At 43.6% G+C, this 24,535-nt stretch overlaps 1 protein-coding gene across 1 annotated transcript in view; it reads left to right on the forward strand.

The window, feature by feature from the left end:
* The first annotated feature begins 375 nt into the window (after window positions 1–375).
* The window catches only part of Atp12a (ATPase H+/K+ transporting non-gastric alpha2 subunit), a 50,224-nt gene continuing 26,064 nt past the window's right edge, over window positions 376–24,535 (forward strand). The window contains exon 1 of the mRNA XM_035453101.1: window positions 376–539. Coding sequence (XP_035308992.1) covers window positions 376–539 — 164 coding nt within the window. The remainder of the gene's footprint in view (window positions 540–24,535) is intronic.

Genomic DNA, 24,535 nt, shown 5'->3' on the forward strand with positions numbered 1-24,535 from the left:
ATACTGATCTAGACTCCCCAGGGTGAGCTACAGTCCTGGTCACCCATTTCATTTGTCAGTCAGCACCAGATATTAAAACGCAATTTTTAAAAGGCTGAGGCAGGTCCCCAAAACTCCCATATAGAAGTTGGTTAAAATGGCTTTTAAAGTTTTCAATGTCTGAAAACAGGCAGCTGAGTCCTCCCGAAACACAAGACCACACTCCAAGCCTAAGCCTGAACAAACTGCCCTGAGGCCACAAGAGGTACAAAGGAAGTCCACCATGAAGCTCCATCCTGCTGGCGCTCAACCCAAGTCAACTCCTCCAGGAGTCTGCTACAAATGCAGGCAGGATGGTCATTTGGTAAAACATTGCCTTCAGCTGCCAAGGAGGCCATGCCCCATCTGCTGTCAGCGTGGAGCCTGGAAATCAATGCCCCTGTGCCGGCTCGTCCTCTACGCCAAGCCACGGAGGTCCAGCCGCACCAACACCGGCAGCTGGCAGTGTGCCAGCCTTTGAACTATTCAGACTGGCAGAGGACTGATGCGGCCCAGATTTGGTGACTCCCACTGCCCTCTCCGATCCTAGGGTAACACCGCAGGTAGCCAGGTAGCAGGTAAGTCCATTGCTTTTCTTTTGGACTTGGGAGTTAACTATTCTGTTTTGACATCCCATTGGAATCCCTCTCCAGTTCTTGTCACAGGGATGGATGGGATCCCCCTCTTCCCATTTCAGTAAAACCTGGGACTACTTTAGCTGAAAAAGCTGTCTCACTTCTGCTCATCTACTTATCCCTCTCAGATCTGATGGTGTTTGATGACTGGGGTACTGACAGCTCATTAGTCCATTAGTTAAGTTTCCTGCTAAAAGTACAGACAGGTGTGCCTCTTTTACAGGCTTTACAGTCAGGGATTAACAGGTTTCAGATGTAACTTCAGAGGTTCAGAGTTTTAAATTTCCTCTGATTGTCTTCTAAAAATGTTCATGCCTTTTAACCTAAAGCCATACCCTTTTATTATAACACCAAGATACAAATATGTTCCAGCTGTCTTACAGATACCTACAATTTCTTGGGAGAAGTTCTTCTTCTATATCAAGAAATCTGGTCTGAGAAAAACAGTCTCCAGAACCTATTTTTTTTTACCCCACCCATTTCCGAGCATATCTTGCAGGTTCACTCCTCCTGCCTGGGCCAAGGTCAACCCACAGAGGGTCCTCCAGATAACACCTGCACCACCAGCTCCTGGGGCATCCATGCTGATACCACCTCTCCAGGCTCAAGCGGGCACCTCTTCAGGATACTTGGTCTGTCCAGAAGCTGGGACCCTCCACCCTCCAGTTTTCCAAGATGCCACAATAAAGCGCCTATGTGCTCTTCCTCCTGACACATTCACCTCTGTCAGTACAAAAAGGGCCAATGGTAACAGTCTATTTTCTCTCCTAGCAACCTGTCTTGTCCACCTCAAGGGACAGGTGCCTGAGGTCTACGGGATGGCAGCTAACCTTCAGCTGACCGTGAACCCACCAACTCCTGACTTTCCCCCTCCCCCACATCATCACTTATCAGCAGGAAGAAGGCAGACATGAACTGGAGTCCATATAGCCAAAGAGTGTGGGATGTTATGGTGGAGGTTTCACCCAAGTCCCCCTCCCCCACCTCCCTCCAAATGCTGTTGCATCTCAGAAAGCCCAAAAAATGATGACCCCTCTCCCAGAGATGCTCAAGACAACTACCACAGGGTATTTAAACTGCCCCCCCAAAACCAGACTCCTGGGTTTTCTGGTCTCCCTTTTCCATCTCTCTGGGGGACTGGAAGGCCATCCAGGAGCTCTGTATCCATTAAACGTGGGCTTTTTCTAATTTGGTTTGATTTGGTCTGATTTGGATTGCTGCATCAGCAGAGAGGTTTATCAGGTTGTAGAAACTTTTCACAAACTTTATGAAATCTGATGCTAGATGAGCCCATTGTTGGGGAGACACTAATATACCAACACTGATTTTTCTTCCCTCTGGCAAATGAATTTCAAAACATAAATTAAACTCACCAAAAAATAAAGTTCTCCTTTTTGTGTATGCAAACTTGGGTGCTATGCTTTACCCCCACTGTGTAGACCCATATTATGATTATTAATTGGCTGTAACTATTAACCCAAGCCACAGGCATTTTAGCTTAGACAGCCTGCCCCAACAAGCTGCAAGGTGGCAATGACCTAAGGACAAGGACAGAGAGACCTGTGGAGATGTCATGCTTCCTTTACGTGGTGCTATCTTCCTTAACTTTTTGCATTTTAATGTATTAAAAAGGAGGGCAACCTATCATTTCTGGGTCTTTGCTCCTCAAAAGGGGGACTGCATAAGAACACTGGACTTTGTGCACAGTTCACACACTGCACACATCTGACCTTGCTGATGCCTCTCTCCAGCAGGTTGGAATCTATATTAACACGAATTTTATGAGAACACAAAATAAAATTCTATTTTAGGAATATGATTAGCTCATAAGGAAAATACAAAGTCTAATTGTAAGTAAATATATGTGGGGAACATTTTGTCTTCCTTACACGTAAGAGATTTATCTGATTTGGGAGGAGCCGTGCCTCTGACCTGCAATGATGACCTCATATCTCATAACTTCCAAATTCCTTTTTTTTTTTTTTTAAGGCTAGAACTTTCCAAGACCTTCTAGTCTATTTTCTTATTTCTAGAATTAATTAACTGAAGATTATTTCTCTAGTTTCTAAGAAGATAATGTTGGGTATCACCCATGAGGAAGGTCTGTCTCCTGCCTCTTTTTTACCCTACCAGTCCAGCCACATGGTTAGGCGGTAGGGCTCAGTGTTCTGCCTGACTGTGAGGGGAAGTGGGCTGGGAATAAGCTATCCTGCATGACTGTGAGATGGGAAGAAAGCTCACTGCTTTGTCACCTGCCTAGCATCCGTATTTGCCCTCCATCTCAGCCCATTGGCACTAGCTTCCTTTGTGAGTAGCAATGACATGACTGCCTCCTGGAACATTTTAAAGACCCTCTGCTGCTATTCTTAGCCCGTGAAAGGAAAAGAAGAAGCAAAGAGTTACCTAATGTTTCCAAGAAAAGCTTGCTTCTATTACCTCCCATAAAACGTTTCTGTGGAACTTTAATAGAGAACATTCAATAAATCCTCCCTTCCTTTATGCCCAGAGACAGTAGAGTGAGACACAGGCTACATTCCAGAAATGATTGTTGTTTGCAGGCCTGGATTTGATCCTCATGTCACCTGTTCCATCACTCTGTGACAACCATTTAACACCACTGACTTTCCATTTGCCCATCCAGAAAGGAACTTGAAGCAAGTGTCATCAGTGAGAGTCCGGCTAGAAGCAATGGTGTGAAGGGCAAGGAATTGGCTGATGCCATTGTGGGGCTAGGAAAGCATCAGGAAAGGGCTACTCAGGGACAGATCTAAGGCCACTGTCACAGCTAGATTATTTTCCTGATGGAAGCCTCAGCTCTACTGTTTTTTATTTTGTTTTGTTTTTTCGTTTTTCTTTTGCAATAGGCATCTACCTTAGGCTTCCTATTGCTGTAAGGAAACACCCTGACCAAAAACCAAGTTGGGGTGGGGGTGGGTATTTAGATTATACTTCCATATCACCATTCAACTCATCATCTGAGGAAGTCAGGATAGGAGCTCTAACAGAGCAGGAACCTGGAGGCAGGAGCTGATGCAGAGACCATAGAGGAATGCTGCTTACTGGCTTGCTCCTCATGGCTTGCTCACTTCTTTCTTATAGAACCCAGGACCACCAGCCCAGGGGTGGCACTACTCACAATGGGCTGGGCCCTCCTCCATCAACCTGTAAGTAAGAAAATGCCTTACATTCTTGAGGACAGTCTGATCTTACAGATTTTCTTAATTGAGGTTCCCTCCTATCAGGTGACTTTAGCTTGTGTCAAGTTGACATAAAACCATCTAGGACAAGGTTTGTCAGTGTCTTTCAGGGTGATCTGGAACTCCTGTGTAACGATAACTCTTTCCGACAGCCACCTGAATTCCGCTGCCACGTTAGGGCCACCAAATAACACACAGAAATTAATATTAGTTACAATGTTGCTGGCCAATGACTAGGATTTCTTATTTTCCAGCTCTGTCTTAAGTATCAACCATAACCATTAATTTTTATATATTTATTTTTATAAGGACTTATCTTACCGAGGACACCGGCCTTATGCGTCCTCTTCCTGGGATCACATGGTGACTCTCCCCCCTTCCTACATTTCCCAGAATCCTCCTTTTCTCCTAGTCCTGCCTAACTTGCTTCCCTATTTATCAACCAATAAGAAAAACATATACACAGAAGGACTGCCCCCATCACTCCTAGGCTCAGGTGAGTTTCCTACCTCAGCCTCCTGGAGTTCTGGGACCAAAGAAATTCTCAGTTGGGTCTGGCCAACTCTGAAATTAAAGTATTCCACTTGTTTAGAGGGAACCATCTAGACCTTCTAGAACAATCTTTCCTGCCTAAAGTCAACTGATCACAATCAACTTTAGCTGTATCTTCAAATTGTTTCAGAGCAGTCTCAGTGAGGGCTTAAGTGACTTGTGACTGCCACCTAGGCAAACAAACACATCATATTGATGATCCCAGCAGTGTTTATCACTGCCAAGCCCTGGGAAAATAAAATGAATTTCCCCTACCTGTGAGATTCAATGGAATACAATAAAAGAACTTAATGGGTGGCTCCTAAGCTCCTCCTACCACACCTGACTATACATACAACTGTATAAAAGCCAGCTTACTAGAGAGAGGCTTGCACACCCATGTTACTGGAAAGAGGCTTGCACACACATGTTACTAGAGAGAGGCTTGCACAACCATGTTATTAGAGAGAGAATCTTGTTCACCCATGTGACTAGAGGGGCTTACATACCCATGTTTATTGCTACAACAGTCACAGTAGGCAAATTGTGGAATCGGTCTAAGTGCCCATCCTCAGATTAATGGAGAAAGGTGGTGTATGCACAGAATAGCATTTTACTCAACCGTAAAGAAGAATGAAATTATGTCACATGGCTAGAACAGGAGATCTTCATGTTAAGGTGTCGGTCTGATGAGGACAAATATTGATGTTTGATTCATAGCACTTAGGTTGGGTGGCTCACAACCACCCATAGCTACAGCTTCATGGTGATCTGACACTGATGGCTTCCATGGGCACTGTGCTCAAGTGCACATACTAACACACAGACACACATAATTTAAAATAAAAATTAGGGCTGAAGAGATGGCTCAGAGGTTAAGAGCACTGGCTGCTCTTCCAGAGGTCCTGAGTTCAATTCCCAGCAACCACATGGTGGCTCATCAGATCTAAAGTGGGAACTGATGCCTTCTGGCATGAAGGAATACATGCAGACAGAGCAATTAAATAAATAAATCTTTTTTGGGGGGGTTCAAGACAGGGTTTCTTTGTGTAGCTTTGGAACCTATCCTGGCACTCGCACTGGAGATTAGGCTGGTCTCGAACTCACAGAGATCTGCCTGCCTCTGCCTCCTGAGTGCTGGGATTAAAGGCATGCTCCACCAATGCCCAGCTAAATAAATAAATCTTAAGAAAAAAAAAAAAAACTTCCTGTTCAGGGTGTGTCCCAAGAGCAGAAGGACCTGGCCCAAACTGATGGACTCAGAGGCAGTAACTTTGCCAACGTATGGTCAATGCTTGTGCTGGATCATGTACACATACAACCAAAGTCTCAAGAGTAAAAAGTAACATTTACATTTATAAAAAAATAAATAGCAAGGCATTGGTGGCTCACGCCTTTAATCCCAACACTCGGGAGGCAGAGGCAGGCGGATCTCTGTGAGTTCGTGGCCAGCCTGGTCTCCAGAGCAAGTGCCAGGATAGGCTCCAAAGCTACACAGAGAAACCCTGTCTCGAAAATCCAAAATAATAATAATAATAATAATAATAATAATAATAATAATAAAGTAAATAAATAAATAAAATAAAAGTTAAGCCAAACGTGGTGGCTGCTCCTTTAGTCCCTGCACTCAGGAAGCAGAGGCAAGTAGATCTCTGTGAGTTCGAGGCCAGCCTGATCCACATAATGAGTTTCAGACAGGGTGCACAACAGAGACCCTGTCTCAAAATAATAATGCTGGTAATAATAATTATTATAAATTATAATGTTTTAGAATAGAAAGAATAATGAGATAAATATGACGAAAGTGCTCTAAGTTCACACATGAAAATATTGCAATGAAGACACTTTGTATAGTTAATATACACTAATACTCGTTTTTTCAGTGTGTTTGTATGAGTGTGGCGTTCATGTATATGGCATATGCACACTTGTGTGTGCAGACTCGTGAGGAGACCAGAGGGGACATTGCTATCCCGCTCTATCACTCTCTATTTTTACTGCCTTGAAACAGGCTCTTACACTGAACCTGGAGCCAGGCAAGCCAGCCAGCAAGCCCCATCCCCATCCTTCTGCTCCACTGTCCCATAATGCTGGTATTTGCTGCAGAAAAACAAAATCGTGCCCCACTTTTTACATGCGTGCACAGAACTTAAACTCAGGTCCTCATGCTTGCACGAGTCTTGTTGCACACTGAGCCATCTCTCCAGCCCCCTACAAGTTTTTAAATTTAAAAGAAAGGAAGGGAGGGAAGAAGAAAAGGAGCTAGAGTGTTTGCTCAGCAGTTAAGAGCACTTTCAGAGGACCTGGGTTCATTTCCCAAGGCCCACATGGTGTCTCACTACCATGCATAACCCCAGTCCAGGGGATCAAATTCCTCCGTCTGGCCTTCACAAATAGCAGAAATGGCAGGCATGCACACAGTGCACATACATATGTGCAAGAAAATACTTACACAGGTAAAAGAAAATAAATCTAGATATTTTAAAAGAGTTAGATGAATATTAATATCTAAATTGCTAACCCTATTAAGTACTCTCTATTTTCTAGCTAGCATACGTGTATGTATTTCTTTTCTTTTTAATTTTTTATTTTTTATTCTTGAAGATTTATTTATTTATTATGTATACAGTGTTCTGTCTACATGCATGTCTGCACAACAGAAGAGGGCACCAGATCTCATTAGAGATGGCTGTGAGCCACCATGTGGGTGCTGGGAATTGAACTCTGGACCTCTGGAAGAGCAGTCAGTGCTCTTACCTGCTGAACCATCTCTCCAGCCCTATCAATGGTTTGCAATTTTAAAAAAGCTCTATCAGGAACATATTTACACAAACAACTTTGAAGTTTAGAACACCCACACTAAATAAGACTTCATCTCACCCACAGGAACTGACGGGCCAAAAAGCATGAAGAAGCAGGTCATGATAGTTACAAGCTGGGCAGCTGTACAGAGAGATAGGACTGTTCATGCTGCATCTAAAACATGCAAGTATTATAATGTAGCCTCAGTTGACTTTCTCCCAAATTGTATTAAGTATACATGTGCTGATTTTAGATGACATAGTCTCATCATCACCAGCAAGAATCTTTTTTTTTTTCCTGATTAACAGTGTGCTATCCTTTCTCAGTACTGTGTAAACCATCCACAGTGTAGGCACTTCTCGTGGTACACTACTAACTGGCTCTCTTTAGCTTGGAGACAAAGCTACTTGAAAATAAAAATTACTGTTATGGGCTGGGAGTGGAGCTTGACAGAAGAGTATTTGTCTAGCATGCATGTTTGGTCCTTAGTACCATAGAAACAAGCAAAACAACAAAACTGTCAAAGCTGGAAGCTTCATAGCCTCTACAGCATTCTACCACGGCAGGACAAGCCTGTCCTCTCCAGAACTAGTGGGAGGGGATTTATCTCCCTTCCATGTAAAGAGCTCCTAGAGTAAATTGGACCCGTGCTGTAATGTGCAGGCTTGGAAAGAAAGGATACAGTATCATAACCTATGGTTATGACCTATAGCTGCCAGTCAACTAATGCTGTTACATTTACTTGGGAAAACTAATCTTCCTGTTTGTTCTTTTCAGTTGTGAGTATCGAACTCAGGGACTTTGTGCACTAGGCAAGCATTCTTACACTAATCTACATTGCCAGCTAGCTTCTTTCTGATTTAATGTTAATTCATAAAAATCGAGCCTGATTTCCCAAATGAAACATGCAGTGGGCAAGTGTTCTGTTCTAGAAAATTCCCTACTGGGGAAGCAAAATGAGGCCCTAGTGCCATTAGGATGCATAGGGTTATTTTTTTTAATTTTTTTATTAGTTCAAATTAGGAACAAGTTTGCTTCACATGTCAATCCCTTCTCCCTCTCCCTCCCCTCCCCCCCAATCCCTACCTGCCCCCCCCCATCCCCCCTCCACCCCCCAGGCAGGATAGGGCCTTCTACAGGGGCTCCCCAAAGTCCACCACATCATCCTGGGTCAGACCTAGGCCCTCCCCAATGTGTCCAGGCTGAGAGAGCATCCTTTCACGTGGGATGGGCTCTCAAAGTCGTTTAGGGTTATTTTTATAGTTAATTAATTTTTAATTTGACAGATTGTAATTGTACATATATATGTGGTAAAGCATAATGCTTTGTTATATATGTATATATTGTCATAATCAATTCTGAATAAGTTAACAATGGCTCCAAATACTTCTCATTTATTTACCATTAGGACATTTAAAATCCTCTCTCCTTGTTATTCATATTGTTAATTGTAATCATTTGTCCATGAAATAGCACACCACAGTTTTCTACCTATCTAGGTGTGACTTTGTACCCATTGACCAATATCTTACCCTCTCCTGCCTGACTAACCCACCATCTACTCTCTGCCTCTAAAAGATTGGCTCCTTCAATTCCATGTATAATATCATGCTCATCTTCCCATGCCTGGCTTACTTCATCTAGTATTATTGTCTCCATGACTACCCATATTTCCAGAGATGAGTATTTTGTTCTTTTTATTGCTGAATAGTATCCCATTGAGTGTGTATCTCATTTTCTTTATCCAGTCATGAGGTGATGGACACAGGATAGATAATTCCATCTTTTGATTATTGTGACTACTACTGCTCTATGCTACGGATGGATGGAACACAATAAACAAGCACTAGATCACTGAACTGCCTGCCCATTTAGCCCGAGTAATTTCAAGATGCTGAGTTCACATCCATTGGCTCTAACAGTGGGACTGCTGACTCATATGCTCTACTCTTTTGCTTTTGCGGGAAAGACTGTACTGTTTTTCCATAGTAGCTGTTTTATTATTCATTAGACAGCATGTCTGCTCATCCCAGAAGAAGAAGAGGTTGCAATAGGAAACGCCAGTGTCTATATTCATCCTTATTACAATGTTTCAGGGTGAAGACTCTATGGAACATTTTGGGGAGCTGCTTATAAGAAAATCCTCCCAAGCCCAGAGTTGGTGGCTCATACCTTTAATCGGGAGGCAGAGGCAGGTGAATCTCTGTGAGTTCGAAGCCAGCCTGGTCTACAGAGTGAGTGCCAGGACAGGCTCCAAAGCAATACAGAGAAACCCTGTCTCAAAAAATAAAAAAAGAAAGGAAGAAAGAAAGAAAGAAAAGAAAGAAAAGAAAGAGAGAGAGAAAGAAAGAAAGAAAGAAAGAAAGAAAGAAAGAAAGAGAAAAGAAAACATAAAATCTTCCTAAAGTCATGCCCAAACATAGCTGAGTAACCTGATTCCCTATGGCCTGAGCAGAGAGGCCAAAAAGTAATGATTGGATCGTTTCAGCTCCCAACCTCCAAATACAAGCGAGCAGCAGACACAACATGTCCTGCTTCCTTTATGTTTAGGAACAGTCCATAGTATATTTGAAAAGCATTTATAACTGATAAAAAATTCATTTGACAAAGTACCTGGGCCTCTTTGAGGTTTTCTTTTTACCTCCTCTCTCTCTCTCTCTCTCTCTCTCTCTCTCTCTCTCTCGTTTTCTTTTGAGACAAGGTCTCCTGCAATAAAGCAACCCTCCTGCCTCAATTTCCCAAGTAGCTGGGACTACGGATATGCACCATTTTGCATGGCAAAACTAAGATTCACATCACATTTATGCCTCTGGAATAAATCTAACGCAGACCGCCTGCTCAGTGCTTTTTCCACTGTCACCGGACACCTGTGGGGAGCAAATTGGCTTCCAGAGGAACTACAGAGAGATCTGCTCTGTGCCAGTGGAATAGTCGGGTGAAATATCTGGGCTGTTACCAACAGCTTTTCACATAATACTTCCTGTGATTGGGCTGGAGAGATGGCTCAGAGGTTAAGAGCAGTGGCTGTTCTTCCAGGGGTCCTGAGTTCAATTCCCAGCAACCACATGATGGCTCACAACCATCTGTTATGAGATCTGGTCCCTCTTCTGGTGTGCAGGTATACATGGAAGCAGAATGTTTTATACATAATAAATGAAATCTTTAAAATTAAAAAAAAAAAACCAATTCCTATGACCTTCACCTGACTGGATGATGCCTACTCTGTGAAAAGCATGTCTGTGTTACTCAACATCTACTTTGTTCATTATTTTTAAAAAACATCATCACAGAAACATCCAGGCCCATGTGTTCAGCACGGACTACATGTAGGTTAACCCTGTGAGCACAGAAAACAATCTACATAAGCATTTTCACTTCTGGCCAGTGAGTTCACATCACGGGCAGACCGAGGCAGAGCAGCACACTGAGGTTCTTGCTAGAAGACCCAGTTGCCAGCTATGGCTGGGCCAAGCTTCTTGGGAAGTGGGTGGCTCTAGGGCATAGTCCTAAGAGTCTGACTCAAAATGTGTGCTACGAGGCATATGAGGGCTCTTCTTAGGATTGGGCAGGTGTGTGGTGCTGGAGCCACCTGGGCCATCTAGACCGACAGTCTCTGATCCCCTCCTTCATACCTTGCAGGACTAATGCCACCTCCCTGAAGCCAAGCCAGGTTCCACAACCCTGCAAGACCAGGCCAGCAGTTCAAACCCAGAGAATTAGAGAGCCATTAACAAAGCTGGGGATTCATCAGATGGAGTCAAAAAGTCTCTCTTGGAGGTCACAGGCTCCCTGGACTCAAGGCCAGGTCTGTGGGATCAGAAACAGACAGCACATATGTAGGGTGTGTCCTGTCAGCTTTGTCCTCTGCTGATCCCGAATACTGGCACTTGCTTTTTGTTTGTTTGTTTGTTTGTTTTTTGTTTTTTGAGACAGGGTTTCCCTGTGGCTTTGGAGGCTGTCCTGGATCTAACTCTTGTAGACCAGGCTGGTCTCGAACTCACAGAGATCCTCTGCCTCTGTCTCCCGAGTGCTGGGATTAAAGGTGTGCACCACCAAGGCCCTGCTGAATACTGGCACTTTTGCCTCCCTCCCCCACCTCCAAATACCAGGAAAGACCCAATCCCCTTCCCTCCTCTTCTCTGCTCCCTGGATAACTCATTCTGGGCCTATCATACACCAGGGTTTACCTCTACTTGCTACAAGTGCCCATTAAACACCTCAGGCTCCCACCAAGCGTCACTACTGAGGCTGCTCAGAGCCTGCTGGTGCCAAAGTCCCCTTGCACAGATGCCTTTGTCATTGGAGCTTTTACTATCACTACCCTCCTTCCAGTGACACACCCCCTAGCCATGAGACAATGCAGCAATGCAGCAATGCAGCATGACAGTGTGCTGCCCTGTAATTCCAGTGACTAAGGTTTTCCCTGGGACCTTCATGGCAAGGAGGTGCCTGCACTGACTACTTTTCTGCAGTTAACCAGATGTGCCCAGCTGGCTCTGAATGTGAGTGCAGGACACAATCTGGTCTCCATTTGGAAGGCGTGCACAATGGCAATGTGTTCTCTCACCCTTTTGTAACACAGAAATAGAAATTGTATCACAAAGTGCAGAAATAATGGAAACTAGCATTGCTTTGGGGTCATCCTAGTGACGTTGCTGTAGAATTAATATGTATCTGTACTTATAAAGCGCTTCCTACCCACAACAGGAATACTCTCACAGAGGCCAGGTAGCACACAGGCCGGGGGCAGGAATACTCTCACAGAGGCTAGGTAGCACACAGGCTGAGATAAATGGCACTATTAGTGAGACGTGCACGTTACTTCACATGGTCTTTGGCAATGAAACGGACGATAGCAACTCGAAAATCCTCTGCCCCTTTTCTATGCTGGGGGGAGGGGGTTTCCATCACATCAGGAGATGGTTATGAGGCTTCTTAATCCACTTGATCCTCTTAATTAGAACCACAACAGCAAAGCACCCTGTTGTAATCAGATACAATAAAAATCACTGCCAAGGCACTCAAAATGGTAAAGAGTTCTCAAATCAGTGAATGCTAAAGCTAGAAAGTTTGTTTTCTGTAGGAATTTTGTTGGGGGTGTATGTGTGGGTGCACGAGTATACAATGCTAGAGGATGAACCACTGAAAAGGAAAGGTGAGGGAGAGAAGGAAAGAGAGGAAAACAGAAAGAAAAGAAAGAAGACAGAAAGCATCATGCCCTGAAGACAATGGATTTAAGAGGTCAGAGGAACCAAGGATCTAAAGTGTCAGCCCTTGAAAAAAGGCAGATAGCGAGGGACTGCTACTCACAGAGTAAGCAAGAAGGGTGAACATGTTTCCAAATCGCATGTAGGCTTAGAAGCAAGGAAACAGTCGCAGCCCGTTTTGTCTTGATCTAGTATCTTCTGTTTTTGTGTTAATTGCTGGGAGTGTTTTGGTATCTCTTGATTCCTTTATTGTTTGCTATCTTGCTTAAGACTTGTCGTTCACCCAGATTGTCCTTTGTTTGGACAGAAAGGAAGTATTTGGCACGTGGCTGTGTGGATCTGGGGGCGATCTGTATATTCACTAGAGCCTGAGTGATTCCAGGTGGCCTGCTGGACTGTGATCTCATCCTTCATCAGAAGCTGGGCCGATCACAGGACGTGCGCCCCCTACCGTTTACCTATGAGAACTGAACGCCGGTTCGGAGATGACATTTAATTTCCATCCATAGTTTAATTCTCAGACTCAACAGACCCAAGAATGGGTGGTAAGAATGTTCTGTTCTACCTAAAGTGATAGCTGCTAACGAAATCTTTACTCCTGCGCTCACTCACGGTGATAATCTTGGACTTGTGAGCTCAAGGTTTGGTGAAATGAGAAAACCTGGGAGTGTTTTTGTTGTTGTCGTTGTTGCTGTTGGTTTTTTGTTGTTTTTTGTTTTTTTTTTGTTTGTTTGTATTGTTTTGTTTTGTTTTGTTTTGGTCTGGCTACAAGTAGACCAGTGACTCTTAAGCAAGTTAAGCAAGTTGCCAGATGGGGACAGCCAAGGACTCACACCTACAGCATCTCCAGGGAGGAGGTCGGCTAGAGTCAGCAAATAAAAATACCGGACACCCAGTTAAATATGCATTTAAGTTAAGCAATGTACAATATTTTTTTAAGAATAAAGGTCCTTCAAGTCCCTATCCCTAACCCAGTAGCTATCTACTTTGATAAAGGAATTGATAAAGGAAAAATTATTTTTCTCCAATGGAGTCTCACTGAGTATACACATAGCAAACTCAACAGTAATTTTGGAGTTTGTTTGTTTTTGTCATCTCTTAATGTTTTACCTATTTTTTGCATTTAACTTACAGGTCTCCTGCTTTTATATATTATGGTTTCTGATGTTTTATGGATTTTCTGTGTATGCTAGTGTGCATCTCTGTGTCTATATGTATTTCTTTTTTTTCTTTTTTCTTTTATCCTGGCACTTGCTCTGGAGACCAGGCTGGCACAGAGATCCACCTGCCTCTGCCTCTTGAGTGCTGGGATTAAAGGCATCCGCCACCAACACCCGGCTTATATGTATTTCTTTTGACTATCTTTTTTTTTCCTGTTTATTTTCTCTTTTTCAGTTGGCTGTGTTTTTTTTCTAATGAGAGAGAAAGATAGGGTGTGGACTTGGGTGGGTAGGGAGGGCGTGGGAGGAGTTGAGGGAGGGGAATCAGCGATCAGAATATATTGCATGGAAAAAAATCTACTTTTAATTTTTAAAAAGAAGGGTGTCCCTTGTTGGTGTGACAGGCAACTCTGTGTTTTATCTGGTAATCAAAGAGAGAGAGAGAGAGAGAGAGAGAGAGGGGGGGGGGTAAAACAAGCATGAGGAGAGAGGTCAAGCTGGAAGCTGGGAAGGCTTTCAGATGAGAATCCAGTGCCTAGAAGAGGGTGACAACTGAGCCACCAGATCTGGTGTGATAAGTAGCCTCACCAAGACCCACGATGAGTTTGCCTTGTTCAGAGCTCCTCTAGCTGAACCAGGTTCTGAGCATCTTTGCAGGATCTATTTAAATCCTTCCAATTTGAAAACTGCTGTTTGCTGGGCGATGGTAGCACACACCTTTAGTTCCAGCACTCAGGAAGCAGAGGCAGTCGGATCACTGTGAGTTTGAGACCAGCCTGGTCTACAAGAGCTAGCTAGTTCCAGGACAGCCTCCAAAGCCACAGAAAAACTCTGTCTTGAAAACAAAACAAAACAAAACAACAACAACAACAACAACAACAACAACAAAAAACTCCTGTTTAGGAAGCACTGCAAAATGTGTTTATTTTATGGTCTTTAAAAAATCTCTGTGTTAGCCTGGCATTGGAGTCGCACACCTTTAAACCCAGCACTTGATGGCAGAGGCAGGCAGATCTTTGTTAGTTCAAGGCCAGCCTGGTCTCCAGAGTGAGTGCCAGGATAGGCTCCAAAGCTACACAGAGAACCCTGTCTCGAAAAACAAAACAAAACAAAACAAAAATTTCTGTGTTTAAATGCAAGGTCTCTTATCATTATATTAGAACTCACACCTAAGACATTGCTCTCTGAAAATTAAACTGGGCCTGGGCCTAAGTCTGGGCCTAGGCCTGCTTTTCTGTCTGTTGTCTTCAGATCTGCAATTATGCTGGTTGCAGTTAATGAACACATTATAGTGTTTGAGCAGCCATTGGCTTCATTTCTCAAGAGGAAACAATAAGCTCAACTACGATAAGATCACCCATGAAAACAGCAAGTGTTTTCTCCCTCATGAACCTGGACAGAGTGTCCTGTGGTTGAACAGGGCCCTTCCTATTTCCGACCTCTCTAGAACCAGGAAACAATTTGAGAGTTGGACCAATGTCGCCTGCCTGCTTGAATGGGGCTTCTGCCACCACCCTTTCTCAGGTGGATCTTCCAATAAGATATGTAAGCAGGCAGCTCCCAATTATCTCTTGATAGCATGCTCTCTCATTTCCCTTCCTTGTTCATTTCCTCATGTTTGTACACAAAATACCTGAAATCCCAACATGAGTTTTAATCCTCCTCTCCTTAATGTGACACTCTCTAGCGTCCTTCTAGACACTGAGCCTCAGTCTGGAGTTAAAGGCTCAAGGGCTCCTGCCATATCCCTTCTCTTTTGTCCGTTTTTGCTTTCGTTAGTTTGAAGTTATGGTTCCAGATATATTCACATGACCACTGCAAAGTAAGAGGAGCTGCTAATACCTTGAGCGGCGTTACACAATTTAAAAAGCCACTGTGTTTTTCTGGTGCTATGGTGGCTCCACGTTCTTTGGTAGCTCAATCAAATGTGAGCTGCCTGATCAGGATATTTGTGGCTTCTCCATGAATTACTTTCTGTTGTAATTTCTGATCTGTTAACATGAGCAAGAAATTCAAACCAAGCCGGGCATTGGTGGCGCTCGCCTTTAATCCCAGCACTCGGGAGGAAGAGGCAGGCGGATGGATCTCTGTGAGTTCGAGACCAGCCTGTTCTCCAGAGCTAGTTCCAGGACAGCCTCCAAAGCCACAGAGAAACCCTGTCTCAAAAAAAAAAAAAAAAAAAAAGAAAGAAAAAGAAAAAGAAACTCAAGCCAAGGCTCATTAACCTGTGTTAGAGTGGCCAGAGGATCCGCAGTTTCTCCATAATGAGTAGTTGTGTACAAAGGCATACTTGGTCAAAATACTGGGCGGAACCTTTCTTCTAACTCGTCACTACCTTGTCCTACTTCCTGAAGCAAGTCTGAATTAATAGGGACATTATTGTTACGCTTTCTTTCTTCCTGTTCATCACATTCATCATAATATTTTCCTTTCCACATCAAGTATTGTCCTGGGGCTAATTAAGCTTTGCATATTTGCTTATAGTCCCAAGAAGTAACAATACTCTGCTTACATTCCCCCCCTTTATGTCAGTAAATGCAGCATGCATGCCATTGGCAGCAACAGACTTTCTGAAATTCTTTAAGAACTCAAAAGTAAATGGGTGATGTTGACACACTTTTGGATCCTGAGGATTTTGAATCATAGGCGTTGTAAGAGCTGGCATGATAAGGAGTTTAGTCCAATCATTTTCCTGTTGGTTACATCCCTCATCTTCCCTAAGTAAGTAGTCTTTGGGAGTGAGGCAGCATAGACTGAATTTCTGAATCAGATTGACAAAAGGGAATATTTCTCGTGGGTAGATATGAATTTGGGGTATTTGAAAGGGGGCAGCTATCTAAGTCACTCTCCTGGAATGTGGGAGCAGTAGCCTCCTGCTGAGATGTGTCCAGAGAATCTTCTTTTTCGTGGTTCTCCAGGGCAGGACCCAAACAGTAAGTTACCGCAGTCCAGACTGCAAAATAATTGACAGAGATTTTACCTCTTTTCTCATGAGCTGTTTTTTACATTGACTCTTATATGTTTCCAATTTTCAACATCTATGGTTCCCTGTTTAGGAAACCAAGGATTAAATTTTACAGTTGTTTGTACAAAGTTGCAGAGCTGTTTGTTGCACTGAATATTTTGTTCCTTTGGATCGTAACAAATATCTCAATAATTGTATAAAATGCCTAGTCTCAGAGGACTGAGAATCTATATTTATTTTCTTCCCCTTTCTCACTTGCAGTTGTGAGCCCTTGGATGAGAGCACAGGAAACCATACGTGCCCCCCTCCCTCCCACTCACCCCAGTTCCTATTTAAGGGAAAAATTTTCATACATACCTTCTTTGAGGGTTGAGCCCCTCACAATGGGTCCCAGTTGTTGATGGGGAATGTACTGTGTATGTTTATCTTATTGATTGTTGAATAAAATACTGTTTGGCCAATGAGACAGCAAGTTAGACGGGACTGGAAGTCAGGGAGGATTCTGGGAAATGTAGTAGAGAAGTGATGATCCAGGCAGGAAGTGATATAGCAAGGAGACTCATATTTAAGCGAAGGAGAAACAGGAAGGGCCCTCTTTCCCATTTGCCTCCTCCAGCGGTACAATGTGATCCACCGACAAGGAGAGACGCCAATAAGGCGTCCGATAAGTCTTATAAAATATATAGATGTATGATAGTTAAGACTGAGCCAACAGAAGAGAATCCTAGTCATTGGCCAAGCAGCACTGAACCTAATACAAGTTTCTGTGTATTCATTTGGGCCTAACTTGGGCGGGCAGCTGGCATAAAGCTCACACATGGCGGTGGGGCTCAGGTGGCTTTTGGCGGAAAGATTTATCGTAACAAGTTGTGGGCAGTCTCTGTAAACATCAGGACAGGGAGGATAATGATCCAAATGAGGCAAGAAGGAAATCTGGATCAACAGGATTCAGTAGCCAGTGTTAGTTCAAACTTCTAGAGTATGACAATGGCAATTTATTTCAGGCATATTTAAGCACAGCATAATTTTGGGAAAAAGTGTCCTGATGATAATGAACTTAATCCCTTGTGTACAATTAAAACTTAAGAAATGTTTATATTGAAACTCTTTACAAAGTACATATGACCTCTTTCATAAAGATGGGCTCTGTTGACTGAGAATACTCAAGATGAAGGTCTGTGGAGGAAGAGACAGGAGGATTCAGGTGTGGCCTAGCCCTACAGATATTAACTACATCCACTCCCAGTCTTCTGGGTGGAAAACAGGTATTTATCCCTTCTGTTGAAGAGACACACCTATGTGTTTTACATTCCTGGTTTTCCCAGTGCTTATCTGTGCTTGGACCTTGTGCTCTCTACCAGGTTTTCATCCTCCTCTCCAGGGTGGTGAGACACTCTAGGTCTGCAAGAACTGAGCTAGCCCTGGAGTAAATGGCTCCGGGGCCATCTGCTGTATTCCTTCTCCTTAATCCCACTTTCAAGAGTAAGCTTTTGTGATTTCAAATATCTGGTGTCAGACACATTCACAGTCAGACCAACTTACTTCATGCTGACTTTAGTTGTTGAGTAACCATGGACAATTATTCAAAGTACATCAAGGAAAAAGAGATGGCCAAGATAGTGAAGTAATCACTATGTATGCCTTGCTTGTTGCAACCCTGACTGTAGAAGGTCAAGGTCATTCTAATATACTCCAAAACCTAGCCTGGTATCATCTCAAGCATGGAAATGTGAGAAATGGGCAAGCTTTATTTACATCACTGGAAAAAGAACTGCAATCTGAAATTCTACTTTTATTTTATTCCCTTGGCTTGTCACTTAAAATTGACCTCTCTTATGCTACCAGATCAACTAGTAATATGTACACAAGAGGACTGCACCTCTTACGATATCCTCTTCCATAGCCCTTAAAATAGCTCTCCTCACCTTGAGAATGGTGTGTAAATCTACATTTATTGTGGGCATGGAAGGGAAAGAGTCATCTCAGCTTTTCTAACAGGCTGACTGAATATCATTGGCCTTTTGCCTAGTTTCATTTCAAGGCTCTTTTTGTTTTAGCTTTATTGGACAGGATCTCACTCTGTAACTTGGGCTATTTGGGAGCTAGTAATCCTCCTGCCTCACCCTGTGGGATGCTGGGGTTGTCAGTATATGCCACCACACCTAGCTTCAAAGATTCTTGATAAAGCAAATTATACCTACTGTAGTCTCAGTGTATTACTTACTTACCTTGTTGTTGCAACAAAATGCCCAACCAAGGCAATTTAAGGACAAAGGGTTTATTTTGGTTCCCAGTTCCAGCATACAGTCCACGACAGCCAGAAAATCAGGGTGGCAGGAGTTTAGGGCAACTAGTCACATTGCATCCATCACCATGAGACAATGATGAATGTGTGCTCTCAGCTTGTCTTCTCCTCTATTTCAGTCCTGGACCTCAACCAACCCATAGAATGGGCATATTTAAGAAGGGTCTTCCCACTTCAGTTAACCTAATACTCTGTCACAGGTAACACCAGAGACTTTTTTCCACAGTAATTCTAAATTTTACCAGTTGACAAAAATTAACCATCATGCTCAGGTATGCTTATTTTGGATTGTCAACTCAATGGGATTTAGGATTGCTGTGGTAACAAGCTTCAGAGAATGTCTGTGAGAGATTTCCTAGATTGAGGCAAGAAGGCCCACCATAAATGTGGTTACCCTATTTCACTGGCCAGGGTTCCAGACTGAATAAAAAGAGAGAGTGAACTGAGCACAGACATTAATCACCCTCTGCCTCCTGATTTTGAAGTCAGTGTGTGACAAGCAGCCCAGATCCTCTTGCTACCCTCAAACTCTAAACCAAGCCCTTTCCCCCTTAAGTCACTTTTGTTAGGTGTTTTTTTCACAGCTACAAAAAAAAAGTATCTAGTACAGGAAACTAGTGCCCAGAAGTGTGGTTGGATGAAGTGGGTCACGTGGTTCTTAGGCCTTTGGAATTGCTTTGCAGGAGAAATATGGAAGGTTTGGCACTTTGGGCTGGAAAAGCCCCATAAAACTATAAACAGAGTGTGATGGGCTATTCTGTGGGAATTTTGAAGATCAGTATGCTAAGAGAATTGAAGACAGGTCATGAAGTCTCAAAGGAGAGCAAGATCTCTATCAGGAGCTCGACTACTACTCATTCATGTGCTATTCTGGCAAAGAATCCTGCTCAGGTCCTGAGAACATAAGTTGCATTTAAAGATAATGGATTGACTTGTTTGATGGAAGAAATGTCAAAGATAACAGATTGATTTGATTTGTTTGATGGCAGAAGTGTCACAGCAGAGGAGCATTCAGGCCGAGGAAGGAGTATTGCTTACTGCATTTATCCATATATTCAGTGAAAAAGAGCAAACAAATGGACAGAAAAGTTTTGCTTCAATCTACAGTTTGGTGAGGAAAAGAGCACAAGCAAGCTTAAAGTGACAGTCAAGGCAGATACTAAAAAGAGGCTATCATTATTCAAGGGAAATAAGTCTCTTACTTTGCACTGGGGCAGTATGAAAGGTGCCTTGAGGACAAGATCCTATCATCAAAGACTCCAGCTTATGAAAATGTGAAGCTGTTTGAGAGGAGAAAGGCACCTCAACTGAGAATGAAGCCAAAATAATCATCTAAGGAAATGGTTCCCCAGAGTCAGCCGGGAAGGCACACATTGGCTAATGCCACACAAAGACATAAGAGGGTCTGGGTCCATCTAGAACTAGCAGCAGAACTTGGCAGCATCGTCCTTATGGCACTGCTTTTGTAAGCATGAAAGATACAAGACTGGGGCCGATGAAGGGAGGATGCCACGGAATCTTGCTTCACGATTCCAGAAAGCTTCTAAGACCAAGTAATGTGAGGCAGAGTTGGAATCCATACAAGGAGGCCCTGAGAAGCCACTGAATGAAGCTGTGAAGGTGAATATCCCAAATATTGGAGATACCAACACCATGGGATGTGGACTGAGGGAAGTTTCAGGCATGAAGTGGGGCTGCTCCAAGAGAGAGGCTGTGGGTACTGTAAACAGTAGAGCCTGGAGCACAGGACTACTCAAGGCTACCCAAACCTTTTAGAGTACAGATTAGTAGATCATGGTCCCTACATGCCTGACATGGAGCTGTAGGATTTGGTGTTTTCCCTGCTGAATTTCAGCCTCACTTTGGTCCAGAAATTCCTTGCTATACCCTTACACTTTCCTTTTGGAATGACAGTGTTTGTTCTCTGCCACTATAGAGCGAAAGTGTGTAACTTGTTTTTATTTTATAAGAGTATAGTTAAGAGATTTCCTCGAGTCTCAGAGGAGACTCAGACTTTGGACTTTTAAACAGGGTTGAAACTGTTAAAGACTATGGGTAGTTTTAAATTTGAATTAAATAAATTTTAGTACTATAAGTTGGCTGGGAACCTACAGGGATAAGAGATGGAAGATTGTGCTTAAAAGTGGTGGGTTTGTATGTCAAGTTGACAAGGGTGGAATCATGTGGTTAATATGGATTGTCAACTTGATAGGACTTGGGATCACTAAGGAAATGAACCTCTGAGTATGTTTTTGGGGTTTTTTGTTTGTTTGCTTGCTTGTTTTTTGTTTTTTCGAGGCAGGGTTTCTCTGTGGCTTTGGAGACCAGGCTAGTCTCCAACTCACAGAGATCCACCTGCCTCTGCCTCCCAAGTGCTGGGATTAAAGGTGTGTGCCACCTCCGCCCGGCTTGAGTATGCTTTTGAGGGGTTTTCTAGACTAGATTCAGATTACAATCATGTTTTTCCAACTGCCTCTTAAACGAAAGAGTTAAGCCAAGTGTAGTGACACATATCTATCATCCCAGCTCCTATGGGGTGAGATGGGAAGATTGCTTCAATCCAGGAGTTCAAAGTCAGCCTGTGCAACACAGTGAGACCTTGTCACAAAAAGGACAAAGGTAATTTTTTTTTTGGTTTGTCCAGACAGGGTTTCTCTGTGTAGCTTTGGAGCCTATCCTTGGCACTTGCTCTGGAGACTAGGCTGACTTCGAACTTACAGAGATCCGCCTGCCTCTGCCTCCCGAGTGCTGGGATTAAAGGCTTGTGCCACCAACACCCGGCCAAAGATAATTTTTATTTGAAGAAACAGTATCTTACAGGATTAGAAGGGGAGAATGTTGAGGCCTATAATGCAGAAGGCAAGTAGAATAAACAGTTCCAGAGAGCTAAGCAGAAGACAAAGACTACAATTATGATACTGTGTGCTGGAAATTTGTTAGGAGAGTAGCTTTGGTCTCTTAATACAACAACAACAAAAAGATAATGATGCAGGAAGGTGGATCCAGTAAATTTTCCAATTCCAGTTGGAATCCAGTAAATCTTGCTGCCTATATAAAAACATCATGCTGTATACTTTAAATGATTTATTTTAAGGCAGACATAATGATTTTTGCCTATAACCCCAACATGTTGGAACCAGAGGCAGAAAGATCACTGCAGGTTCAAGGACATCCTGGACAACATAGTGAATTCAGGACCAGCCAATAACACACATAAAACACACACACACACACACACACACACACACACCATACTTTTTTTTTTTTTTTTTTTTTTTTTGGTTTTTCGAGACAGGGTTTCTCTGTGGCTTTGGAGGCTGTCCTGGAACTAGCGCTGTAGACCAGGCTGGTCTCGAACTCACAGAGATTCTCCTGCCTCTGCTTCCCAAGTGCTGGGATTAAAGGCGTGCGCCACCATTGCCGGGCTACACACACTTATTTTAATTAAAACATCTTATTGCCAAAACCAAATGGCAGAGAATAAACACTAGGTAACACACTGTGCCCCAGGGAAGCTCTCCACATGAGAGGGGAGGGTATGCCCTAAGGAAAACCCATTGACTCTGCTGAACCCTTGACAGCCCCTGCCTGTTTCTGCTGGTGCCACTGTTTGCTCTGGCCTCAGTGGTTAGCAGCCCTGAGCAGGATTCATACTGAAGTTTATGAGTCAATTTCTAAACAGTAGCCTTCTTCCCTGGCAGGATGTTCATATTTCCAATCTTGGCATTTCCTATGATGAAGAAATGAGGAAACAACATAGAGGTGTGTTAGGTTGCAGCTTTGTTTTGTTTTTGTTTTTTCCATTCTCCTTTCAATGCCAGGCAGTCAGTGCCGGTCAGCAGAGAAATGCTTGCCCAGTCATAGCCTGGCACACTGAGGAGATGCAGGTGTGTGGGGAGGGTTTTGGGTGGGGACAGTCCACTGTGTAGGAGAGGAATCTCAAGACAAGGAGAGGGCGAGTGGGCAGGAAAGGCTCCAGCCCATCCGCATGTGAAACAGGAGGTAAAGCTTCCTCTTCCCCTTGTCACCTGGGCCCTCTTCCCTGTACATTTGGATCTTCACAGTCATGCCTCAATGCCAGCTGGCGAACAGCCCTCTATACCAGACCTTGCAGCCTGGGGTGGTGGGGGCGGTTGGGGGGGGTACAGGGAACCTGGAAGAATTCTAAAAGGAAAGAAAGAAAAAGAAAAGCCAAGGAGGCCAAGTAATAAAAAGTCACCCCATCCTCCTTCCTTGGTCTGCTTTTGTTGTGATGACAGACCACATGAGGCTGGATGAGAGGTTTAATTTGGTCCATTATTCTGGAGGCTGCATCTGGTAATGGTAATGGACTCTGCAGAGAACCAAGAAGTACAAGGTATCACATGGCAAGAGGGGTGCGTCCAAGAGACAAAGCCAACTGCCTTGCATGGCAGACCCATTTTCCATACTCATTCACTCATCAGCCCTTGACTTGGCTAATCCACTCATGGAGGTGGGGCTTTTATGACCTACTCACTCTTAAAGGCAATGTTTGGTTCCACTTCTGTGTCTTCTTTATTTGTTTGCTGGTTCCCCTATACAAGGGGGTAGCATCATACCTCTGAACTACATCCCCCCAAGTCCCGATCCCACCTCTTTAGTTAGGTCTTTCAAGGGGGATTAAATTTCAATTGGAATTTTGAGGGGGACATTTAAAACAAATCACCCCAATGGATTTTTTTCCTTTAAACTTTTTTTTAGGGGGGGTGTTTCTAGACAGTGTTTCTCTGTGGCTTTGGAGGCTGTCCTGGAACTAGCTCTTGTAGACCAGGCTGGTCTCGAACTCACAGAGATCCTCCTGCCTCTGCCTCCCGAGTGCTGGGATTAAAGGCGTGCGCCACCACCGCCTGGCTCCTTTAAGCTCCTAATAGTTTTAGACCCATACTATTTAGTTCTAAATTATTTTTCTCTTGTGTCAGTCACTAATTTTTCCTCACTAATTTTACCTCTTGGATTCAGCAATAAAGGGCACAGTGTGACACAATTTTCCTGCTGTCATGCCACATCTAGTAAGACTTCAAAACATATTGAATGTGTGAACTCAGAAAAGCGAGCTAGGAATACTTACATATCTCCCACTATCTGTCAATAAGATTGGCGATGGAACAAGCTCTCGGCATAGGTGGGGTTCTTTCGAAAGTTAGGAAATCCAGCCTCAAACAGAAATTCTACTAGGGACTGTGGGCTGAGAAGGTGTCCCCAAGCTTGCCCTTCTTCAAAACCAGTCCATCAGCAAGAGGTCATCAGATCTAGGCTTCTCAGAGCCCCTTTGCCCAGAATACCATGGAGTATAGCCTCCAGCCGAAGTAAGAGGAGTTTGTGCCTATGGGGAAAGTCCATTACCTGGGTCTATAGGTAAAGATCTCTCCAGTCAATTCAGCACTAGAAGCAGCAAAGATAATGGCCCCACTTCTTTCTTCTCCGGTAGAATCAAGACTTCCAGATATCACATGACACCAGGAACTGACACAAGGGCCAAGGAACTAAGACTGTCCCTGGCAGAAGCCAAGGACTGCAGGACCCAGCAGCTGAGCAGAGCTTCAACTCTGCAAAACCCAGGAGGTCCCAAAGGACCTGACAGTGGAAACTCTGTTGTCCAGTTTGGTGTCATACCAGCCCACACTTGACACAGATATATCTAGCCACCTCCTAAGTACTCTGAATAGTATTTTTGAAGCCCTGCCAACACGCCAC

This window comes from Cricetulus griseus (assembly GCF_003668045.3).
Source record: "Cricetulus griseus strain 17A/GY chromosome 1 unlocalized genomic scaffold, alternate assembly CriGri-PICRH-1.0 chr1_1, whole genome shotgun sequence".
Classification (NCBI taxonomy): domain Eukaryota; kingdom Metazoa; phylum Chordata; class Mammalia; order Rodentia; family Cricetidae; genus Cricetulus; species Cricetulus griseus.